Genomic DNA, 21,523 nt, shown 5'->3' on the forward strand with positions numbered 1-21,523 from the left:
CACCAGAAAATGGCCGGATTTTTGACAATGCAACCTTGTTTGTTTCTTCAAGGGGAGTTATGGAGATTTGCCTTCTCGGCGCGAAGAGCCAGGGAAACAAGGCATTTATTGCTAAATGTTCAAAGGAGAACAAAGTGCTTTACAGAAATTGTTCTACCTAGAGTAGCGCTCCACTTCTCCACCGCAGCAACTGCATGTTTAGGAACCAGACCTTTTTGTGCGAGGGCAAGCAGAGAATATACAAGCAAACCATTGCCATCAGCCCCACCATGTCAGTATCCTGTGAATGATAGATGCAGAGGTGCTGCAAGGCTATTGAGTGCATCTCTGGGAACATACTTTCGTCTCTATCAGCTGGGTCGGCTTTGCTCTGCCTGACACCCAAGAACCAGAGTCTGGGCAATGCCGGTATGAACGATACAGCAATACCAACACGGATTCTCAGCATGTCGATGCTGGATTGCCTCAGACATGTCCACCCAATGCCATTCAAGACAGGAAAGCGATATTCGAAGAGCTTGAATTTTGCCTCAACTGCTTGGGCTTGGGATGCCAGTGCTTTGGAAAGGAGCTTGTCCACCTTGCGCTCGGCCCTGCCGGGATAGTTGCTGAGCCCAGGCGCAACTGTTCTCGGAGTGAGTAGCAAGGAGATATCGATGCTGTCGATATGTTTAGGATTCTCACTGAGGTTGACATCCGCCAAGGGGTAGGCGAGAGTGCGTGAGGTTAAAAAGTCAGAATATATATTCGTGGCACCTAGCGTTTGCAGCGACTGGAGCCTCGGGAATAGCACTTGAAGACTGTCAGTATAGAGTGAACACGGAGGTTCTCCGCCAATGTCGTGATAAATCGAGAGCTTGCTGAGGTTAGGAAGCGAGATAGCTTCAGACGAACTCTGGACAGCCCAATCTCAAGTGATGTACCAGGATGTGGTGAGTGGCATAGTGCAGAGTTGACCATTGTCTACCCGCGGGAGCCAGCCAATAATTTCAACTGACATACCATTGCACCAAAGTTTGGTTAGACTCTCAGAAAAGGCGCTGCCAGGCTTTTCAGGGAACGGCTCCTCGATCCGTAGGAATTGGAGCTTAGGCAGGAGATGTGTAGCAACCCTATCAAACAAAGGATCCAATATAATTGCATCCGATCCGTATGTCGACGGATAGCGGATCTCAGCTATTCCTGGCATGTCGTCGTTAAAAAGTGCAGCCAGAACACCAGCAGCATCGCCTGTCAGCTCTGTATCGTCAATATAATCCCCTAACGAACCGCAGTATTGAAACTGAGCGCCAGTTTTCCTTGTTGAACCCAAAGTACTGGGCAATAGCTGTGCGGTTTAACTGCGAACTCGCATACTGATGCCACGTCCGACATAGTCGCCAACTGTACTGCCTTTTGCCATTCGGCCATATCCAACACTTCGTGTAGTAATTCCTTAAGCACTAGCACAACGGTGCGCTTTAAAATGGCATCTCCAGCCAAGCTGCTCAGATGCAAACTGTGCAAGTTCATTTTGGAATAGCATTCAAAGAGATAGGGATAGGGTTAATAATTAAGGTAAAACTGAAGGTAATTTCCCTATCTATGTGACATTAAGATCCACAAATAAGCATACCGTTATGTATGAGCAGTGCTATCTGGGTATACATGTGACAATATACGTTTGTACGGCCTACTCGATATTCAGAGGTCTGGTGAACTGCTCCCAACAGCTTTTCAGTGCTTTCCATATATTCAGTCCATTTCTCTATTGACCATGAATGTTTGGGTACTCTAAATTAGAAAATACGCAAATAATTTGTGGCTGTCTTTACCATGGATACAAGAATGCACCTTATCAGCGACTATCATCATTGAAACTAAGGCAACTTTTTGGCGAATATTTTAAATCAAAAGCTGACTAGTGGAAATACGATAGGTGTTTATGATATTGTAAATAGCTAGTGAAGAAATGCCTATTCCTATTTACATGCTTTTTGACCACCAAAGCTCCTAGATCTCATATCTTAGTGGCTGTGTAAATTTCCAAGAAGATAGGGTGTATGTGGTTTCATCATATCTATCTTGTTCTCACTATTCCCTACTCCCTATGCACTGGGAGACAAGAGGTAGCAAGAGTGCCGTGCTGTATTAGAGCACATGCACAAGCCACTTGTATAGTTTGCAGAAATTCCTGAAACCATATGCTGCATATCCCAGCACTGTTTATACATCCAACGGCTTGTTTCATTTAAAGAGCCCAGAGTGCTGTGTTGTATTCGCGCAAAATAGCGGTGCAGTTTTATTTTTGGAATGCCACCTATGTGCTCCATTTGGTAAAGCAGGGGTTTTTGTCCAACCAATAACGCCATCATACATAGGAGCCAATATCAAGAGAAATGTGCAACACACTTCAAAAAGTGAAAGTAGGATTACTGTTTTTGGTGTCCGAGATTACATGCAGTATGTGCTATGTTCTGCCATAGTGCACCTTTACTCGTCCACCGAATTTTATAGATTTTAGTCCTCTATCTGTTGCAGGAAACAGTGACTAGGCACGTCTACTAGTCAAGAATGAAAATACACCCAGTTCAAATGACACTTGTTATGACAGTTGTATCGTGTGCGTTCCAGGACTGACATGCCCTTACATAATACGTCTCCTATAGTAGCAGCCATGTTGTTGGCTCACGATGCGCTGATACTGCGCAGGTGCTTTTGAAGGCTGTATCAGGATGTTGGTCGATTGGTGATAAGTACAAGGCGGTAGGAACTGAAAAAGGAATATTGTTGCAAGATTTATACCGAAAGCTCGCTCGAGGTAGACACACTGTCGTCTTCGGAGTCTGCTTTAGAGTTGTCGGACAGAGCGCCAGGCAGCGGCGGCGGTATGCTTTTGGTCAGGAATGGTGTCCATCGCAGCTTCTCGGAGTCTATCCGGCGCGGATTCTTTTGCTGAGCTCTACCAACGTACTCCTCCAGCTTCGCTACATCCGCGACGATCGTATAGGCGCCCGACGATCCAGGGGCGCGCTGCAGCATGCCGTCAGTCTGCAGGGTGCTAACAATGTCATCGGGCGTCATCCCGGTCCGCTGGCTGATGTTGGCGATCGAGATTGCCCCTGACTCTGGTAAGGAGTCGGGGTCAAGCAGTATCTCATAGACTGCACGGCGCCAGTAGCTGCGGTAACTGAGTAGCCCGAAATCCGACAGCGGCTTCTCGGGAGACCCCGGCACGCCCTCCTTTTTAGACAGCAGGTAGCTGAATTCGATCATCAGCTTTCCGTAGCCCTCACGCTGCTTGGATGGCAAGATCATGATGCATGAGAGGTTGTAGCCCTGTGCCGACCGCTTCTCTTTGGAGTAGTACCCAGCAAAGTGGTACCCGAACTGGTCGTACTCGCACAGAATGTAGAACAGAAACGGCTCGACGTCATAGTACAGCGTCTTTGTGTCTAGGAACATCTTGCCAATCAGGCACAGGTTCTGGCAGTATATCTTGTTTTTGCGCCCGTCGACCTCAAACACCGACAGGTTGCCGTCGCGGTAGATTTCGTCGCCTGGCGGATGTCGCAACGGACACTTCAAGCAGTGTCGCTTGTACGTGTACTCGCTCTTGATATATTTCAGGCAGAATTCGCAGATGTACAGCAGCGAGTGGCGGCTGTACTCTTCGGGGTATGGCGAAATATACCACGAGTCGATTTCATACCCACCTATGCGGATCTTCTTCACCTGGTAGCCAACGCCCGAGCCTACGCTAGGCGTCGATGGCGTGCTGGGGTCAACAATAGGCTGAACCCCGGTCTCGCTTGCCTCGACGAGCCCGGCTTTTGTCTGTGCCTCCTCATAAGCCAGCCGATCCTCGTCCTTTGGGATAAACCGCCCGGTGTCTGCAGCGTGTGCGTCGAGGCGGTTGGAGAAGAACACACGTGCATCTGGGTCGAGTGGCGGTTGCGGCTTAGGCTTGCGCTTTACGTAGGGGCGACGCCGCTTGGGCGCTCCCTCGTCGTCCGTCCCGTGGCTACCCGCTTCAACGGCCGCCTTGGGCGGTCTTCCGAGTCGCCGCCCAGGCGCGCGCGCTGCGCTGGACGGGGGCCGGCCGCGGCTTCGACTGCCCCGAGGTCGCCCGCGCGGGGCTCGCGGCGGCGACGCTATTGTTGTTTGCTTGTCGGTCTGCAGCGCCTTTGTCATTTGGCCTGGTGTCAAGCTGGGGAATGGTGTTCTAGAGGCAGATTCGTACTCCTGCGCGTACGACCAGGTGCATTAATAGCCGTGGATTCGAGAGGCAGAAAAACAGCGCGACTAGTACTCGCGTAGGAAACGGACAAAGAGCAGAGCATGCAGCAAGCAAGAGGCGAGAAAGAGCTGCTTGTGTTCTTGCAGACACACCGAGTGGGACTTGAGCTTTTTTCTTCCTTGGTCAACACCGCGTTGGAAAAAAGTGTACAAAAATTTTTATTGGCTGCTGCGAAATAATTTTCCTCAAGAGCGCGAGGGCGGCGACACCAGAATGACGCCGTCGCCGCGGACGAACAGCATGGGCACCTTGCGGTTGACGGTCCGTACTGTCGATGCCGCCGACTCGTCGCTGACCTCGGCAATTGTGATGGTCTCCTCGACCTCGCCCAGCACCATGTTCAGGTGCTGGTCGTATGCATGCAGCCGCCCACGCAATTCCCGGTCGCCACGGAGTTTGACGTAAATGCGCTCGTCCAGGCTCAGCCGAACCAGGTCCAGGGGCTCCTCGATGCTCGTGTCCGCCATGCTGCTGTCTGCGAAACTGGATTGTAATGCTGGGTTATCGTGAAATTAGCAGCGAAACTGGAGTAGAAAAAGGCAGGCTAGAGTACGAGAGCCGCTTGCGTGCTGTTGTGATCACGCTATAAATCCATTTGCCTTGGGCCGATCAAGCCCCTGCGCTCGGTTCGGCGGCGAACAGTATAGAGTGTCTGCGCCAGTCAATTGGTACCGGGCTGGGCCAACAGCATGGCCCATGTGAAGGCACCACATGCGATACTGTCCCTGGAATATGTGGGTGCTGCATGCCATTACTTATCACTGCCCATTCCCATATCAGCGCAGCCGGTAACGCCAGACTTGCCACATCATGCCATCTGTTGTCACTGCCGCCGAATACGCAGCATAAACTCTAGCTATACCATGGGAACCCTTAGTGCACAGATAGCGCATATAATCCTTGCTGGCGAACAGTCGATTACCGAGACAGCCGCATCATGGACTCCAAAGTATCTGACAGAGACGCTTATCCCCTGGTCGCAACACGTCGATCTCCTGTGGCCGACAATAGATGAACCCCATGTGCGCAGCAAGGTTCTGAATCAGGTCGTGTATCTGGTGCGCTCACACAGCCCAGAAGTGTCAAAAGAGTACCTGTTGCAAACATACCTGAACCCCAGCCTCGACACGCCCTGCGAGAAGGAGATACTGTCCAGAATAATTGCCAACCAGTTCACCCCACATAGCGTTCGAATCGCAGCATTGCAGCATTACCCTGGCGCCATCGGATCCGACAGCGGCAATAACAAAACCGTAGCGTCTTTAGCTAGGGACATCTCAAGGCAATTAGAATCAGCCAGGGAGCAGAGCGCCCTGTCAATGCTAAGCGCGACGATTGCGTCCGGGCTACTCGAGCAGCAGAGCACATCAGCCAGCAAGGGCGACATGGTTTCGGCTGAGCGACTCAAAATAGAGGTCAATTATCTGACAGGATCTGGCGAGCAAAAGGCACTGGCACTTGGTGAGGCGCTGTGCAGCCAGGTTTCGCATATGGATGACGGGAGTCGCGGTGTGTTGATCGGCCAACTCCTCCAAAAGACAGACCCGGACTCGTGTCTTGGTCAGTCAGTCAACATGGTTCTGGCGGCAGCATTATCCAATACATCCAACGCCGATCTGACAGATGCGGTTGTAGCCGAGTTTACCAAGCACGTTCTGCTCCTACGAAACATCGATACCAAGCTATCGAAGCTGGTGCCCGCACACGCACACGCACTAGCCGCTCTTGCAGACACGCACAGCAAGTTCCGCTCAACATATATCATGCAGCTAGCCCAGCTGAACAAGCGGTGCCAGATCGCCATGCTACGCGACTATATCGTCTACCGCGGGGCAATATCGCCGCAATACGACCTTTATGCAGCGGATCCGCAGACCATAGAGAAGATGGTTGAAAAATGGCAGTCGCTGTTTGTCCAGCCAAACTGTACCCAGCAGGTCAGAGAAGCGCTTGAGCGGGACAAGTCGCATTTCAGCATCTTGGTCCGCAACCCACAGCCAGGCACAGACATGTCCATGTATGATAGCTTGGTAAGCTTTTGGAATGTTTTTTACAGTCAATTTGTCTGATTCAAGAGATACTTGAGCCATGGGCTCTTAATAGCAGACCGCATCAATAGCAGCACCGATCAGATCCGAGTCGCGGCGCTGCAGGCTGACCGTGGCCGTTGTGGCTGCCGACCGCTGAAGCTGCTCCTGCAGGGTTGCGATGGTGTGCTCGTAGACCTTGCGGTTCATGTCAAACAGCGCACCACTGAGAGCAATCGAGGCACAGTCCACATGGGCATTGCTCTTGAAGATCAGGGCAGCCAGCGCGGCACCCGACAGGCGCGAGGCGCGGGCGGCGACGATTTCACAAAGAGCACGGACGATCTGGCGGTCGGCCAGCGAAGCCTCGATGCCAAACTCAGCAGCAATAATGCCGCCGACGCGCTCCAGGTCCCTGGTCTCGTCGTCCATGATGCTGCCAATATAGGCAGTGTGGAACGAGTATTCTGTGCTGATCTCCTTGACCGGGCAGTTGACCGAGAACAGCAAGTGCTTGTCAATAAAGTCAGTGATCAGATTGCGCACAATCTCACCCAGATACTGGCTGGCAACCAGCTTCTCGAACGAACGCAGACCGGGGTTGCGCGACTCGCGGTCGATGCGGCGGTCCCACATGGTTTGCGGCAGAACGCCAGAGGAGGAGCCAAACCGGCCAAGCTCAGTGTTAATGGCAACCTTGGCATTCCTGGTCACGCCCGCAGACGAGAACGTCTCGACATTGCTGACAGGCTCGTAGTACGCAGCATTAACGCCATTGTTGAACGAGGCAGCCACGCGAGTGGTCTTGTCAGCAAACTGGGCAGCAACCAGGGCGCTGACAGTGTTGTTGGTGACTGAGGTGACCTGCACCGGCAGATGGTGGCGGATGACTACGTCCTGCAGCAACTGTGTGATATCGGCACCGTCAAGGTCAATCGAGTCCTCCTTGGTCGACTCGCACACGCCGCAGTTGCTCACTGGGAAGCCAATCGTGAAACCAAGAGGCAGAGGCGACTTGCCGGCAATCTCATCAAGGTGGTAGTTGTGGAGGAACTCACGGATGCTGTAGGCAACATGCTCAAATAGACTGTCGACCGAGGCCATGCACTGGGTAGGTGCGATGAAGATCTGGGTCTTGGTATCGGCAATCGACGAATCGGCGTTGAATGTCACAGAGTTCAGACGCACGCGCTTGCCAGAAGACTCGATGGCCATGCTGAGGGCAGTGCCCGTCGGGGTCTTCTGGGAGTTGACGAGCGACGGCGACATGTACAGCTCGCACTGCTCGTTGGTCTTGAGGCCGCGGGCAAGCTCAGACTCGAGCTTGGTGATGATGGTCGAGAGCTGGTCGTCGGATACGTGGAATGAGCCAGCGATCTGGGTCAGGAACTCTTGCTGCTTGGCAGACAGAGCATAGAGAGAAAGGGCAGAGACCGAAGACTGCATTTTTGGGTTCGAGATTATGAAGATTAGAAAGATATTCTGAGAGTAAGGCTATGGACAAGGACCACTTGGTTTGTGACTCGTGGAGATTGAGAATGCAGAGAGTAGTGAGCGTATTGACAGATACTTGTTTGGTTTGGATGTCTGAGTGAATGTCGGAAGCAACGACACGGCCGCGTGCTGGTCCTTTTATAGCGTGGTGGCTGTCTACTGCCCACGCAGGACTGTTTTCCTGCGGACACTGTAGCCTTGCGTGTCCAATGCCGACGTCGTCGTGCGCGTAGCGAGTGGGTCATATCGCTTATCGATGGCGTCTGCGATAGCAGCCTGGGGCGGGGGTATTGGGGGCGATGGGGCAGGGGAAGCGCTATTTCGGGATAAAGGGTAGAGTCAGTTACCCAATGTGGCAAGTTCGGAGTAAACAGAGCAATAGAAACGTTGCCTGTCTGTTCGCTCGTTTGGCCCCTTGCATTCCAGAACTCGCCTTCTCCCTTCCCCAAATCTGCGGGTATCGATTGCATCGCCTCGGGCTATTACGCGGACGGCTCTCCTCAATAGTCCACCAAGGCCATTGGACAGTAGTCGCCGCACATTGCGGCGGTTATTATTGCAATATTTTGAAACACAGCGTTGTATGGATGGGAGCCCGTTCCTGAAAATAAAGTTTGCTTGCTCCGCAAAAGCTAGACCAGGTAGCCCAAAGCTGGAGTTCAAAAGGGCAATTCACAGCGGAGCACGGAGTTTATGACCCACACAGCAGCCCACTGCTGCCAGCTCTTCTTGCACACTTCTGCCCCCAGTTAGTACCACCCGCCGCCCGCAGTTTTGGCCCGGCACCAATGTGCGAGCTGAGGACACGGAAATTAGGATTTTTTGGGGAGTAGCAGCAAGCTTGTGCACGCATATATCCGCTTATATCCTTTGCATCCCTAGGTTTTGCACAGATCACAACAGTACTGCTGGCTGCACCCTCCTCATGCATGTCGTGTTGGTATCGCACATGCAGGACTGTGTCTATCGCAATACGCCCCGCTTTATTAACCACGCAATAGATTACATCAATGGCATATCCGCGTTACAGCTTCGGGATGGAGCCAAGCTTCATGGCGAATTTATCTAGCGATCTGATGCAATGCGCAGCAGTCAGATCCGGGTCCTCATGGAGTAAAAGGTGGCCCCGGCCTTGTGCCACAAAATGCTCGCAGTCCGGCATCGGCGCGATCAGATTGCGGATAAACTCTGTGGTCACCTTGTCCGACTCGGATCCAGTTAGGTACACGCACGGACACTGGATTCGCCACAGATTCCGACCGATAAACGGGGCACCGTAGGCGGTAGCAGCAAAGCCATCGGCCTCAGGACCTGGCAAGCACTTGAGCATGGACTGGCTATCCCATGTATGAAGCCATGCTGAATGAACAGCCCAAGCATGCGCTTATTCCATGACTCTGCAAAGGAATGGTTTTCGAAATGGGCGTGCGCGTCCTCCATCGATTTCCACTGGAACCGCCGCTTGCGCACCACAGCAGCCAGTGACTCGCTCTGCTCTGGCGTGATTTCGGTCGGAGTCGCAGGCTCAACAAGGAAAAGACCAGCAAAAGTCAATGGCGACATAATCTCAGCCAGCTGCAAGTTCGCCGCTCCCCACGAATGGCCGATGCCAACCAGGTTCTTTCTGACGCCGAGCTGCCGCACAACTGCCAGGATGTCGCGCGCATAGTCGAACCACCGGGCATGGAGCGGTCCGCCGGGCATATCGGGGTTCAATGCAGCACTGTCGCCCTGGTTCCACCAGTCCATGGCGATTGCGCGGGTTACATGCCAGGAGCGCGTCGCCTGTGCGGAAAATATCTGCTCAAGAACCGGCTCCCACAGCTCCTTGTGGAATCCATTCGCGTGCGTCAGGAGCAGGGTGATTCCATGACCAGTCGTGTCGGGAGCTGTGCTCTGGTAGACGTTGGCAGCGATTTTCTGGCCGGCACGTGCGCCATCGAATATGTGTCTAGTGTGCTTCATTGGGCTTACTGGCCATGAAAAGAGGGTGCAAGGAAAACGTAAGGATGTGGGTGCAAGATGCAGCTCCAGGAATAGACAGATTTATTGCAGGCTGCTGACGGACTGGTTTTGCTGGCGCACAGACATTTTCACGCGCGCATGCATGTTTACAGACGGTCAATTCCCGCGGATCGGTCACCAGCCCGGATCCGGGCTGATCAAGCACCCCACATCGACTCGAGTCTGAGACTGCACCGAGCCTAGAAAAGTCAACTGTATTTCATACAAACCCCACTTTAGGCATGTGACGCCATGTGAAGTCAATGCACAAGGCCACAGGCGGCTCTACTCAAGCAGGGTTGAACTCGTAGTAGCGCGGGCACTTTTTGTTGGTCTTCATATGTCCAAGCTCGCCGCAATTGCCACACCGCCTGATCACCTCCTTCTTGGGCTTGTTTGGCTGTGGCAGCGAGAAGGTAGTCATGTGGCTCTTCTCATGGGCTCTCGCATCCTCCATTCGGCGCTCGCGCGCCCGCCTCAGCCTCGCCAGATGCGCGCGGGTCTCGCCAGCCAAGTCCACAGCCACACCTGTGCCGCCATTGAACAAGTCGTCAGCGTCAAACTGGGTCTCGCGGTCGTGGGCGGCATTCTCGATGATCCGCCGCTGGCGCAGATACGCCTGGATCACTGCCGAGTCCTTGATCACCTCGGTACGCCACATCAGCTCGCCCGTATACGGCGACTTGACTGCACGGCGGATGGTCAGGCTCTTGCGGTTCGGCTGCACAAAGTTGGCATGCGAGGCCGTCTGCGAGCCGCCCAGCGCGTGGGCCAGCTTCAGGCTGACGTCCATGGCGCTGCCCGGCACCATGCGCGATGGCATCACCGACGACACATCCTGGCCGTAGGCCGAGTCGCCAAACATGTCGTTGATTTCAGGTACAATGGTGTTCTCGTCCTTGTATGCGTCGCGCTGAAGCCTGGGCGGCGGCTGCAGGCTCGACAGCTCCGCAAACTGGGTCTTCCAGATCCGCATAATCTCCTCCTTGTAAATCTGCTGCTGCTCGGCCACATTATACCGGTGGGCACTCTTGGGCCGCGCCTCAATCTCGGCCAGCTTCTCCTGTACACTCTCGCCAGCCCGCAGGAAGATGTCCTTCATGGAGACTCGCACAAAGCTGAAGCCATCGCCCTTGCCGGTCGGATCGCCCTCACCGTACAGCTTCAGCATGGCCTTGCCCTGCGTCGCGTTTATGAAGTTGCGCGTCAGATTCCATGGCGCCAGCAGCTCCTCAATCGAAAGCTTCGACTCGCCGCCCTCGTCATCTTCCTCTTCCTCGCCCAGTTTTCCGGCATCGTGCAGCTGCTGCTGGCCGACGCGCATGCTCTCAAACACACACAGCATCTCGGGCGTCAGCATCTTGCGCAGATTCTCTTCGTCAGGAATCGGCATGTTGTGCTTGGGCCGCCAGTACCCGGCGCCCAGCCCCTTGCGCTGGTACTCGCAAAACTCCTTCAGCCGCTGGCGGATCTGCAGGTCGCTATATTCTGGGAACAGGCGCGCCAGCTTGCCCATCTGCAGCAGGTGGTACTGGTTGCGGTTCATCAGCCGATACGCGGCCACCTGCAGCCGATGCTTGATTGTGGTGGTGACCTTGCGTGAATGCGGCGCCGGAACTTCCTGCAGCGGGTACGTTTGGCCAACCAGGTACTGGTACTGGATGCCGCGCACGTACCACCGCGACTCGCCCTTGGACACGTGCTTGACAACCAGAAAGTCGGTCGGCCGCACCTTGTGCGAAAACAGCGGTGCGCGGAACATGTTGTTGTATAGCGCTGGGATGACCTGCCCGGGCTCGACATTGCCAAAGTTCAGGAACGGCGACACATCCGCCACATCGAGGATAAACAACTCGCCAAGGTCAACCTTGGGGAATGACTTGTCGTTCATCCCGCGCTTGCGGTAATAGTTGACAAACACGCTGCCCATGCCGACGTTTGACAGCACCAGCGGGTACTCTTCCGAATACTCCACCAGCACGCAGTCGGCTGTATCCTTAAGCGTGATGTCCTTGGCCGCCCACGGGTTCTCCATCGAGTGCTTCTGCTTGCGCTTCTTGGCTGTCCGCACACGCGCAAACTGCACAGGCTTTTCGATCGGTGCCTGCAGGAATGGCCGGTGCCATGAGCGCAAGTCGTTGCGTGCCAGCCGCATCTTGAAGTACGGCGGCTGCAGACGCAGGGCCGGCAGAGAGTGCGCAATGATCAGCTGTCCGAATGTCTGTCGCACACGATGCACCTTGCCCTCCTGCAGCGCCTCGTAAAAGTGGTCGTTCGACAGGTTGAACTGGTCCACACCCTCAAGCAGCCGCAGACGCTCGGCCTCGCGTGCATTTGACTCCTTGATGCTGTTGGCGTCCTCGAACAGCATGTGCGTGTCGTTCATGTTGATCTGCAGCTGCGAGCACGGCGCAAACGGCTCCTCTGGGTCCCAGATAATGTGCGACTCGTAGTCCTCGATCATGTTGTTCTTGGGCCGCAGCATGATTTCATTCACATCGACTGGATGCGGTGCACCCGAAATATCTGGATCCTGCCAGATCACCTGCGATTCCCAGTCCTCCAGGTCCAGCGGATACGGCATTGTCTCAAACAGATGTGATGGCTGGTCAATGCTCTGTCGTGGTCCAGTTCTCTGCGACGTCACCTGTCCGGTTTCGCCGTCTAACGTGACATACACCCGCGAGTTCTCATCCGCTGCAATTGACTGTGAAATGACCTGCCGCAGGAAATCCCGAGGCCGCTCCACAACACTATCTGCCACCAGTAGCTTGCGCGTGTCCAGAGCCGGGCGCTGCGGTACTATTAGCTGCTGCTGCTGCTCTGCGCTGGAGCTCGACGTTGGCCGTCGAGGCTTCTTGACATGTCTGATGATATGGCACCCAAACAGGTCGGTGAATTGCAGCGGGCCCGGTGCAATCCGCTTGACCACCCGGGGCACAACTGCCGGGGGCTGCTCCTTTGGCAGCTCAGCAGATTCCGTTGACGAGGTATCTGCCAACATAGGCAGCTCCGGCGTTTGCTCCCTCTTCTCGTCGACGTCCTTATCCTCGCCCCTTTCGCCTGTGCTCTGCGCTGGTGGATTGGCGGGTGAGTCAAACAGATCCTCCAGGCTCTCTGCGTCGCTCTCCATCGCACCGTTGCCCTGTGCATCCCCCTCCTCTGAATCGTAGTCATCGTCGACCTCTGCCCTGGCCACTGTCGCCTGAGGCCGCACACTCAGTGGTATCTGTGATGGCAGCATGTTTGCCCGCCATTTTTTGGGCACCGCGGCGTCGTCTGCGAGCTCGTTAAAATCTGAGAAGTCAACTGCATCTGCGTGCGGCTTTATTGATGGCGAGTCGCTCCTGGGCGCGGCTGCTTGCGTTGATGTGGGTTTTTCGGGCGCCTCGTTGAAGAGGCTGGAGCCGAGGATGCCGGTCAGATAGTTGCTGGCTCCCTCGCCGCCAAGCGTGTCGCGCAGCTCGTCGTCGAGCTCGGTGTCTGACAGCTTCCCGTCCTCGTCGACGTTACCAAACAGAAACCCCGTTAATGACATGTTTGTATGTGCAAGGAAAATAAGTTCATGTAGGAAATAGTAAGAGAAGTGCAAGTGTAGCTGCCCGTAAAAATACGCCCGATTGGAATTTACTGCTAGCCATGGGGACAGCTGGTTATGGTATCCTGACGACTTTGTCCTTAGCCATCAGAAATGAAACAGGGCACAAAGACGACACTCTGAGGCCGGTAGCCGTGTTTTAAATAATAAAAACTGCGAGAAAACTGCTACTAGACCTACCCACCCGCGACTGCTCGTCGCCCCTCGAAGCATTAGAAAGAGTCAGCAAACTCTGTCCATAGCGTCCCCAGTGGTTAGTCCACAGGTGTCCACATTGCACCCAGCAGCATGCGTGTATCCGCCATAGTACGCCAGGATGCTGCCGTCCAGCTGAAGCTGCTTCCGGAGTGAGAGCAAGAACACCATGTCGACTTTAGGCTCGAATATCCTGTTTTGCAAGTAGTTTATGTACTTGCTTTGCCTGCTGATCTCACTCCCAATCCTTTCTGCAGAGTCGAAATCAATCACGAACGGCTCGTCGGGGTTGTCGCTTTTGACCATGATGTTCCCCCGATGGATGTCAGCGTGGACATATCCTTGGGCGTGGATGGCCGCGACAATAGCACATACGTTGCGAAAGAACTGTTCTTTGTCAAACTGCATTTTTTGCTCCAGCATTTGGTGCAGGGCCACGTCGTACTTGTCGATGCACAGCCCAAGGATGTATCCGCGGACTACTCTGTACCCGTGTATAGTGGGTATACTGGGGTGTCTGATTTCAGTCAAGTTCCGTATCTCCCTCCTCATACTGTTCTTGCAGTTGAAACCCCAGGGGCTATTCATAGGTACGCATGGAACCTGGAGATATGTCGCGGGCGGAGCCTGTGTCAGCAACGGGTATGCTCTTAGCTCGGGAACCTCCTCGACTCGGAGAAGCGTTTCATCCAAAGCAACCAGTCTGTCTCCCTTCTCTTCCCTGACTAATATTCCATCATCGGCTAGATAGAATGCTGTCGTTTCTCTCACTCCCAGATACTCCATATCCATCCTAGATCTGTGGAGGTGCCAAGACGTAGGTGAGGGGATGCAATTATTTCAGTCTCAAAGCGAAGGGAAGGAGACGAAAGAAGAGACAACCTGTGCGGATTGCTGGCTGGCCAATAGCTAGGTAACTGTACTCTATCTGCTGCGCCACATTGTAGTAGGCTGTGCTGTCATTTCCCTTCTCTGGATACTAGAATTGCTCTGCTCGCGATGCGAGCTCGGCTGCTAGTCAGCATGGGTTGACACGTCGATAAGAGCATCACGGCGAACCGGTCATTTGAATGTGTCGTATGGTTGTTGGTGCAATAGCGATCATGGACATCTCCCACCTTGGTGGCCCGCTTACATGACTCGCTTGTACAGCGGAGAAGGCCATGGTACTTCACAGTTGGGTTCTTCGATCTCTGGTAGGGCCGCGGGTTGGGAACATGCCGGGATGTCTGCTGCAGCAGCCGATGCAGATGCTGAAGTGGATTTACCTTGGCATCATAGTATCGGCTGTCTTTGGCGAATCTGTATTTGGTATCATATGCATTAAGCACTGGTGCCAGCTTGTTGTAGATTGCAAGCATCGGTGGGGTGAGCACACTGAGATCAGGGTGCCTGGAGGCAACTGCCTGGCGGAGCTTCTGTGCAGGTGTATAAATACACACTTGACATGCATTATTGAACTCAGCCTTAGACACATTGCCCATTGTACTGTGCAGTGTGTTTTTGCGGCTGCGAATATCAATCAATTTGGCCAGAATCCGCTGTAGGCAAGTGCCATAGTGCAACACAATGTTGCTCTTATATGCTGTCATCAGCTCGGTATCCACGTATGTTGCTACTTGATTCATTTCACGTACACCATGTAGCTCGATATCGCCATTATGCAATAGATAATCATAAATATGGTATCTAACTACATCACCGAAATCTGCGCTCGACAGTTCTGACTTGTCCTTCCGGTTGACGAAATCCTCGGCAGATATGGCTGTCTTTGCCTTCGGATTGTGATATATAAATAAATAAATTGAACGAAAAAGCCCCTTTTCCACAAATATTGCGGGATCAAAAGCATCATCGTCAGCTAGCTGATGGAGTAATATCCATCGTGCAAGCATGTATATATGCTCTTTGATGATATTGACACTATGTACAAATTGCTCTAGGCGGTGCAACATAGAATCACGGAAGCCAATACCACCAAGTGATGTCTTTATGACAGTAGTGCTGCGGGTAATATTCATTTGAGAAATTCAATAGGCAAGTAAGAAGAGAAATGATGCTGTTCAGTTTTGCTTTATTGCGTATGCATAGCATTAAGAAGTTTTTATTAAAAATGATCTGGCTTGCATGGTTCTTGGGGCTGTCAGCATTAATATAGTCTCTTGAATCAGTCTATACAGACTGGGTCCGTTGTGACCCAAATACTACCGCTTACGCATGTTCATAAGACAAATTAATTTATAAAATAAACCCACAAATATTGCATAACCACCAGAAGAGCTACATGGCCTTATTCAATAGGTGCTCATAAATAAACATCCTAAGAGTGTTGCGCAGCCAGTGATGACCACCATGATGATGCCATGGAAGTTATCAGGCTGACCAACAATGAGAGCAGCTCTTGTGCTGAACCAATGGAGATATATAGTGGAGACCTGTGACCACTACAATAACAACTTGTCACCCTGGTTTCACCGATGAGGTCGGATGCCGCACAAGATCAAAAAGGAGTTTACAGAGCAAGCCACCCAAACCCATGTTGAAGCTTAAATGTTTTATCTTTTAATCAATTAATAAGGTTCTAGCGGACGATCGGACACTTTTTAGACTATAAAATCTTATATATAGGTAAAGATATAAAGACTATCTAGTAATGTCGCGTGTATGTCACTTTTCCTTCTTCGTTTCTGGTATCAGAGCCAGCTTCGTTGCAACCTTGTTCAGCGCAATGAGCGCAACTATAGTCAGCAGCAGCATCAGCTGCATCAGGTTCATGCGCTTCTCAAACAGTACCTCCTCGGCCAAGTACTCGAGCCTTCTGGACATGGAGTCCATATCAGACTGTGTCTTCTGCTGGTGCGTTTCAATATCATACAGGATTGCGCGCCAGACCTCCTCGCTCAGCATGGTCAGCGACTGCATTTGCTTCATTGTGGTATGGTTGAGCTGGCGGATTGCGTGCTGCAGGTGCTCCAGATTGCTCATCTCGACCTGCTGCAGGATCATGTTGAATACCAGGTGCTGCTCCTCCAGGTAGTGGTATGTCAGGGTGATGTTGCGCTCGACCCGCGAGAGGCGCCGCATAATCGTCTTGAAAATGCTCTCTTGCCGGGGCGGCCCGCGCGCTGCCGGCTGCTCATACGGCTTCTCAATCCCGTTGTTCTCTACAGGCACGCTGGCCGCGGGACCGCTGCCCAGAGGCGGAAGGTTGCGATCTGCGGTTTCCTGGGCAGCGGGCATGTCAGAGTCGTCAGAGTCGTAGATGCACATGACATTGACGCCGTCACATTCCTCGTCTTCGTCTTCGTCGTCGATGCCTTCGTCGTCGCCCTGGTCTTGGTCGGCGCCGGTGAGCTCATTCTCGCGCTGGCCCCATGGCAAATCAGGCACCTTGGGGATTGGCACTGCGGTCGGCGTGCTGTCGACCTCGCCGTCTTCATTTGCTTCATACTCGTCGACAAGCTCCTGGATGTCCTTCAAGTACGCCTTGGCTGCTGAAGTGGCCGGCAGAGCGCCCACGCCGAGCGGTTCTGTTCGGTACGGCATGCGGAACGGGTAGTCAAACGCAGGCGTAGCCACGGCGTCAACCGTCAACGTCGCTGTCTCCAAAAACTCCTCTTCCTCCTCTTCCTTCCGGAATTGCTCCATCTGCGTGGCACCATATACCTTAAGTACAGTAACTGGGCAGTAGAACTCTCGGCCGTAGTGCGAGCGGAACTCGACCTTGACGTACCGTGCCCATAGCTTTGGGTCCACCACCGGGAATACCTGGGCATCCCTGGAGTTGCGCGCCTGGAAGTGGCCCAGCAACGTCCACGTGTTGTTCTTGGGCGGATACCGGTCGCTGACATACACCATAGTGTCTTTGAATGTGCTTGAGAAGAACTCGTAATTGCCCAGTACCAGCGTATCGATCAGGATGTCGTCGCACAGCTCGACAATCACAAACTTGTCGCGCGCAGCACACGTGTTCAGCATGTACTGGTCCTTCTTCGTGTTGAGAATCGCCTTCAGCCCGCGTGCCTCGCGGTTGGATTTCAGCACTACCGCTGCGCAGTCTGCTGATGCGTAGTTGAACCGATCTTTCAAAGCTTTGGCGTCACGCCGCAGAGATGGTGGCGGCACTGGCGTCGGTGAATAGCCAACGGTCGTTGTTGTGCTGTGGTCTTCGGTCTGCTCATGGTCGTCGGCGACAATGGTCGTTGGCAGGGGCTCATTCAGTGGGCGTTCGGGTGGATTGTCAGCCATGTCTGATTCCCACGAATCCTCTACTGTGTCGACAATAGCTGGGCCCTCCTCCACGTCGTCTGCATTGTCTACAACCTGTGTAGGCACATGCTCATATCCATGCCCGTGCGTATGCCCATGCTTATGCTCATGCACATGGCCATGCTCAGGCACCTGTTCGGAAACCGCTACTACGTGCTCTGTTGTCTCTGACGACTCTATACCGTCTGTTCGCCGCAATAACAGCCCAGTCTCCGGTATCGTATCCAGCGCGTTGATGCCTGTGTAGCCAGCCAAGCTTGCTATCGGTCGCTCTTTGTGTTCCGTAGAGATCAGCGTGGTATTGGCGACCAAGAATGTTGTGTCTGCATGTGTGGTGGCCGTGGGTGCCAGTACTGCTTGGTCTGGAACCACGCTGTTGGCAGGCTCCGGTACCGTATGTATGCTGGCTGTGGCTGCGGTTGGTCCTGTGTCGCCCTGTGCTGCGGCAAGGGCCACCAGTAAGCGGAAGAGTGTGCCGAGCGTCACTAATCGCTGCATTCTAAAGCGCGTCTAATTGACAAAGGAATGGGAGAGAATATTACAGCAGGGAGGCAAGAGCGGCGCTCGCTGCATGGGATGAAACCGACACTAAAAATGTATAGTGGGAGTTTTGCGGTGCTGCAAAAGAGTGTCTTTTTTTTTTTTTTCTTTTTTGCTCCAGCTGATCAAGCGCCCACGCTGGGCATAAACCAGAAATCTTTACTTTAGCAGGTTGAAGACCGAGTCGTCGGTCCCCAGAATGTACTTGCGACAGAACTCGAGCCAGACCCCCAGGCACTTGCACGTCAGCGGCGTGGTCCCTGGCTTCTGCCCGCTGCCACAACTGCACCAGTTGCCCATCATGACATCTCTCGATATCTCAATTCCCAGGAACCGCGTGCACTGCTCGATCGTCTCGTCGATAAGCGCCTTGTGAATGTGCGGATACTGCTCTTTCAACACACGCCCGTATGATATCAAGAATGCTGCCACCGGCGGTGGGCATGGGCTCGAGTTGGGGTTGTAGTCGGCGTTGCCGAGTGCATAGACAGGCAGCAGGTGCGCAACAAAGTGCGCAACGTCTCCGTAAACAAGCCCGATGTCGGCGAACTCAAAGTCGATAATGTTGATCAGCCTGGCCTGAGTGTCAAACATGACCGACCCAGACCACATGTCGCCAAACAGCAACACCCTGTCCTTTGGCCGCACCTCTCCGCTGATTCTGCGGTTCACGGTGGTGCTGAAGTCTTTAACCAGCTGCGAGATCTGGCTCTTGTCGGCATACTCGGTATACTTGATCCAGCGACTGCTGGTGTCCTCGTACAGCACGTCCTGCAGCATCTCGCGGGCAGGCGTATTTGTCATCAGCGGCTCCAGTTTGTCGAGGTGCTTGTGCCCAAAGCCGTGCAAATGTGCGATCCACTCGCCGATTTTCCCGCACACGTACTCTATGTCAGCCAGTGGTGGCTTAGTGGCGCACCAGTCTTCGTAGCCCTTGTGATCGCCTATATCCTCGAGCACAACAAACGGCACAGACAGGTCCACGTGCAGAAGCTTTGGGACACGCACGCCCTCGGTCTTTCTCAGATCTGCTGAGAGCTTGGTCAGTGCTTCGAGCCCACTGTCGCCGGGAACACTGTGGAAAAGCGCCAGTCCGCGGGTCTCAAATTTCATGCGGTCGACTGAAAACGGCATCTCGGGGTAGGACGCCAGCTGCTCATCCGCATACTTTACAATCACCGATTTCCCGCTGCTGTCAGCCAAGCGCCAGACGTAGTTGACTTGTCCTCCAGTTAGCTTGGCCACTGATGCAGTGTAGTTACGGAACACCGTGTTGGCAACGAGCGCAATGGGATCGACCGGCATGATGCTTGTGTTTTTGTTTGAGCGATTGCGGTTGGTGGGCTAGAACTAAAAATGCGAAGAGCTGGTGAGAGATAGAGTGCTTAGGGCCGTGGCTGTTGGCGTCGTATTTTTATACCACTCTATAGTGCTGATGGCATAGATATTAATGCAAGCCGTGGCCGCAGCGTGCCGCAGCAGCGTGGCAATCATGGCCTGAGAGCAGGGAGTCGCACATTGCACTGTGGTGGGAAAGGTTAGGAGACCGCCTCTCTCCCGAAACCATGCGACAGAGCAGCAGTTCAAGCAGTTCGAGCAGTTCGAGCAGTTCAAGCATTCGAGCCAGGGAGTGAGGGTCACAAGTGGAGCCATGACATGATGATAACGTGCCCAGGGCAAACAGCCGGCATCCATTGAAGATAAGCCGAAAAGAATAGTTTTCCCGCTTTTGCACAGAAAATAGCCGACTGAAAAGACATGCGCCCGCAAAGCAGAAATTCCGCATATGCACTCCTCACGAGGGTTCTATTCGCCACAAAGACTGCGCGATTAGCCTGCATGCGCTCTTTCAAGGGAAGCTCCTTGCATGCATGCCAGCAGGCATAAAGGAAAGGGACAACGAGTGCGTTTATTTAATTAGAGAAACAGGAGGAAACGATGCGTGAAGATGTAATAGAAAACGAGCGGGCGGGCGATAAGAAAAATGCGGATTTAGCAAAGAGATGCGGTCTATAAGGATAAGAATGCGAATAAAAAAGTCTATGGTGAAAGAAGCGGATTGGACAATGGGGGCGAGTGTGCAAGAGTGGTTTGTTCAGAGGCCGAGTCTGGCCAGGGCGCTGCCCGAGATTGGCGGAGAAACCGCCTTGGCCTCCATCGAGCCATTCGACACCAGCGTCGCTGTGGACGGCGAGTGGCTCAATGTCGCGCGGTGCTGAGCAATCTGGCTGCGCACCGAGCTCATCGGGCTCTGCATGTTGCCTGCCCGCTGCAGCAGCGCATCGAAGCTGGTCAGCGGCGATACAAACGACCGCATGTCCATGTTGACTAGGATCTTGGAGATAGTGTCAAGCCATTGGTTCAGCTGCGCCTCCGACTCGGCATACAGCTCCAGCTCAAAGTTCTCCTTGACCTCGTCGGTCGGGTCCTCAAACACAGAGGACCGCCGGTGTGTCATCAGAACCAAACCATAGGGGGTCTTGCGCGGATTCGCCACCCGCCGCACGGACCGGAAGTTCGACAGCGCCACCACAGATGTTGTGGATGTCGAGTCAAAGCTCTCCTTGAAGATATAAAGGCGCTCATCCGACAGCACAACGTACCGCCGCTTCCACGACCGCATAAACGAGCCTGTGCTCTGCTTGTAGAGCCAGCCCTCGTGTGTTGCCTGCAGCTTGCGCAGCTGAACCGGCGGGCACGAGCCCTCCGAGGAGAGCGAGGATGAGTAGCGAGACGAAGGGGTCTGCATTTTTGTGTGTGTCTGAGGTGCAATAATAGTGGATAGGCAAGGCCAGAAGCTGAATAATTAAAAGTGCAAGGCGAAGTGAATCTCCAAAGAAATAAAAAGAGCGACAAAGGAGAAGAGGGAAGTTTTTTGTCTGTCGTGAGGCTGAAGGATTGGACCTAGTCTTTATAATAGCGCAGTGCAGCTCGATTTCTCTGGCTGGTGTGGCATTTTCCTTTCGAAACAAAGACAACAAAGAACCATGAATGCCAGGGCGAAAATCAATGCAAACCGCTGTGCATTGGGGCTGCAAGCGCTTCCCTTTTTAGCGTCGTGCAATCAGCGGTCTACGGCCTGCCATTGGCGCGGCCCGGGGTGGGGTTCCCAGCCCA

General features: G+C 53.5%; 10 protein-coding genes across 10 annotated transcripts; 1 reads left to right on the forward strand and 9 right to left on the reverse strand.

Annotated features, from left to right (window-relative positions):
- Positions 1-91: 91 nt before the first annotated feature.
- Positions 92-1,512, reverse strand: DL89DRAFT_281109 (uncharacterized protein; the record flags this gene model as incomplete). Its single annotated transcript, XM_040889625.1, has 4 exons — positions 92-280; positions 340-909; positions 1,003-1,327; positions 1,357-1,512. The coding sequence occupies 4 exons, from the start codon at positions 1,510-1,512 to the stop codon at positions 273-275; spliced, it is 1,059 nt and encodes a 352-aa protein (XP_040747987.1). The 3' UTR covers positions 92-272.
- Positions 1,513-4,375: 2,863 nt separating this feature from the next.
- On the reverse strand, positions 4,376-4,824 carry DL89DRAFT_264579 (Sm-like ribonucleoprotein). Its single transcript, XM_040886305.1, has one exon. It carries the CDS (start codon positions 4,744-4,746, stop codon positions 4,465-4,467), a length of 282 nt encoding a protein of 93 aa, XP_040747988.1. The 5' UTR covers positions 4,747-4,824; the 3' UTR covers positions 4,376-4,464.
- Positions 4,825-5,142: 318 nt separating this feature from the next.
- Positions 5,143-6,160, forward strand: DL89DRAFT_281111 (uncharacterized protein; the record flags this gene model as incomplete). Its single annotated transcript, XM_040889626.1, has 2 exons — positions 5,143-6,099; positions 6,143-6,160. The coding sequence occupies 2 exons, from the start codon at positions 5,143-5,145 to the stop codon at positions 6,158-6,160; spliced, it is 975 nt and encodes a 324-aa protein (XP_040747989.1).
- A 154-nt stretch (positions 6,161-6,314) lies between these two features.
- On the reverse strand, positions 6,315-7,989 carry DL89DRAFT_264580 (actin-like ATPase domain-containing protein). The gene has a single exon (XM_040886306.1). The coding sequence runs from the start codon at positions 7,750-7,752 to the stop codon at positions 6,376-6,378; it is 1,377 nt and encodes a 458-aa protein (XP_040747990.1). The 5' UTR covers positions 7,753-7,989; the 3' UTR covers positions 6,315-6,375.
- An 885-nt stretch (positions 7,990-8,874) lies between these two features.
- On the reverse strand, positions 8,875-10,195 carry DL89DRAFT_22826 (alpha/beta-hydrolase). The gene has a single exon (XM_040884871.1). It carries the CDS (start codon positions 9,763-9,765, stop codon positions 9,019-9,021), a length of 747 nt encoding a protein of 248 aa, XP_040747991.1. The 5' UTR covers positions 9,766-10,195; the 3' UTR covers positions 8,875-9,018.
- Positions 10,103-12,370, reverse strand: DL89DRAFT_212232 (histone acetyltransferase; the record flags this gene model as incomplete). Its single annotated transcript, XM_040884218.1, has 1 exon — positions 10,103-12,370. A coding segment is annotated over one exon (2,268 nt), but the record flags the coding sequence as incomplete, so codon positions are not given.
- Positions 12,371-13,408: 1,038 nt separating this feature from the next.
- DL89DRAFT_22837 (uncharacterized protein) lies at positions 13,409-14,690 on the reverse strand. The gene is made up of 2 exons (XM_040884873.1): positions 14,623-14,690; positions 13,409-14,414 (listed from the first exon to the last, which is right to left on the reverse strand). Exon 2 carries the CDS (start codon positions 14,387-14,389, stop codon positions 13,625-13,627), a length of 765 nt encoding a protein of 254 aa, XP_040747993.1. The 5' UTR covers positions 14,390-14,414; positions 14,623-14,690; the 3' UTR covers positions 13,409-13,624.
- A 1,491-nt stretch (positions 14,691-16,181) lies between these two features.
- On the reverse strand, positions 16,182-18,190 carry DL89DRAFT_264583 (uncharacterized protein; the record flags this gene model as incomplete). Its single annotated transcript, XM_040886307.1, has 2 exons — positions 16,182-16,415; positions 16,440-18,190. Coding segments are annotated over 2 exons (1,902 nt in total), but the record flags the coding sequence as incomplete, so codon positions are not given.
- Positions 18,191-18,433: 243 nt separating this feature from the next.
- On the reverse strand, positions 18,434-20,106 carry DL89DRAFT_22867 (kinase-like protein). Its single transcript, XM_040884876.1, has one exon. The coding sequence runs from the start codon at positions 19,709-19,711 to the stop codon at positions 18,566-18,568; it is 1,146 nt and encodes a 381-aa protein (XP_040747995.1). The 5' UTR covers positions 19,712-20,106; the 3' UTR covers positions 18,434-18,565.
- Positions 20,107-20,458: 352 nt separating this feature from the next.
- DL89DRAFT_264585 (PH-domain-containing protein) lies at positions 20,459-21,519 on the reverse strand. The gene has a single exon (XM_040886308.1). It carries the CDS (start codon positions 21,153-21,155, stop codon positions 20,502-20,504), a length of 654 nt encoding a protein of 217 aa, XP_040747996.1. The 5' UTR covers positions 21,156-21,519; the 3' UTR covers positions 20,459-20,501.
- Positions 21,520-21,523: the final 4 nt, after the last annotated feature.

The sequence above is a fragment of the Linderina pennispora genome, assembly GCF_002104995.1.
Source record: "Linderina pennispora strain ATCC 12442 chromosome Unknown DL89scaffold_1, whole genome shotgun sequence".
NCBI classification, from domain to species: Eukaryota; Fungi; Kickxellomycota; class Kickxellomycetes; order Kickxellales; family Kickxellaceae; genus Linderina; species Linderina pennispora.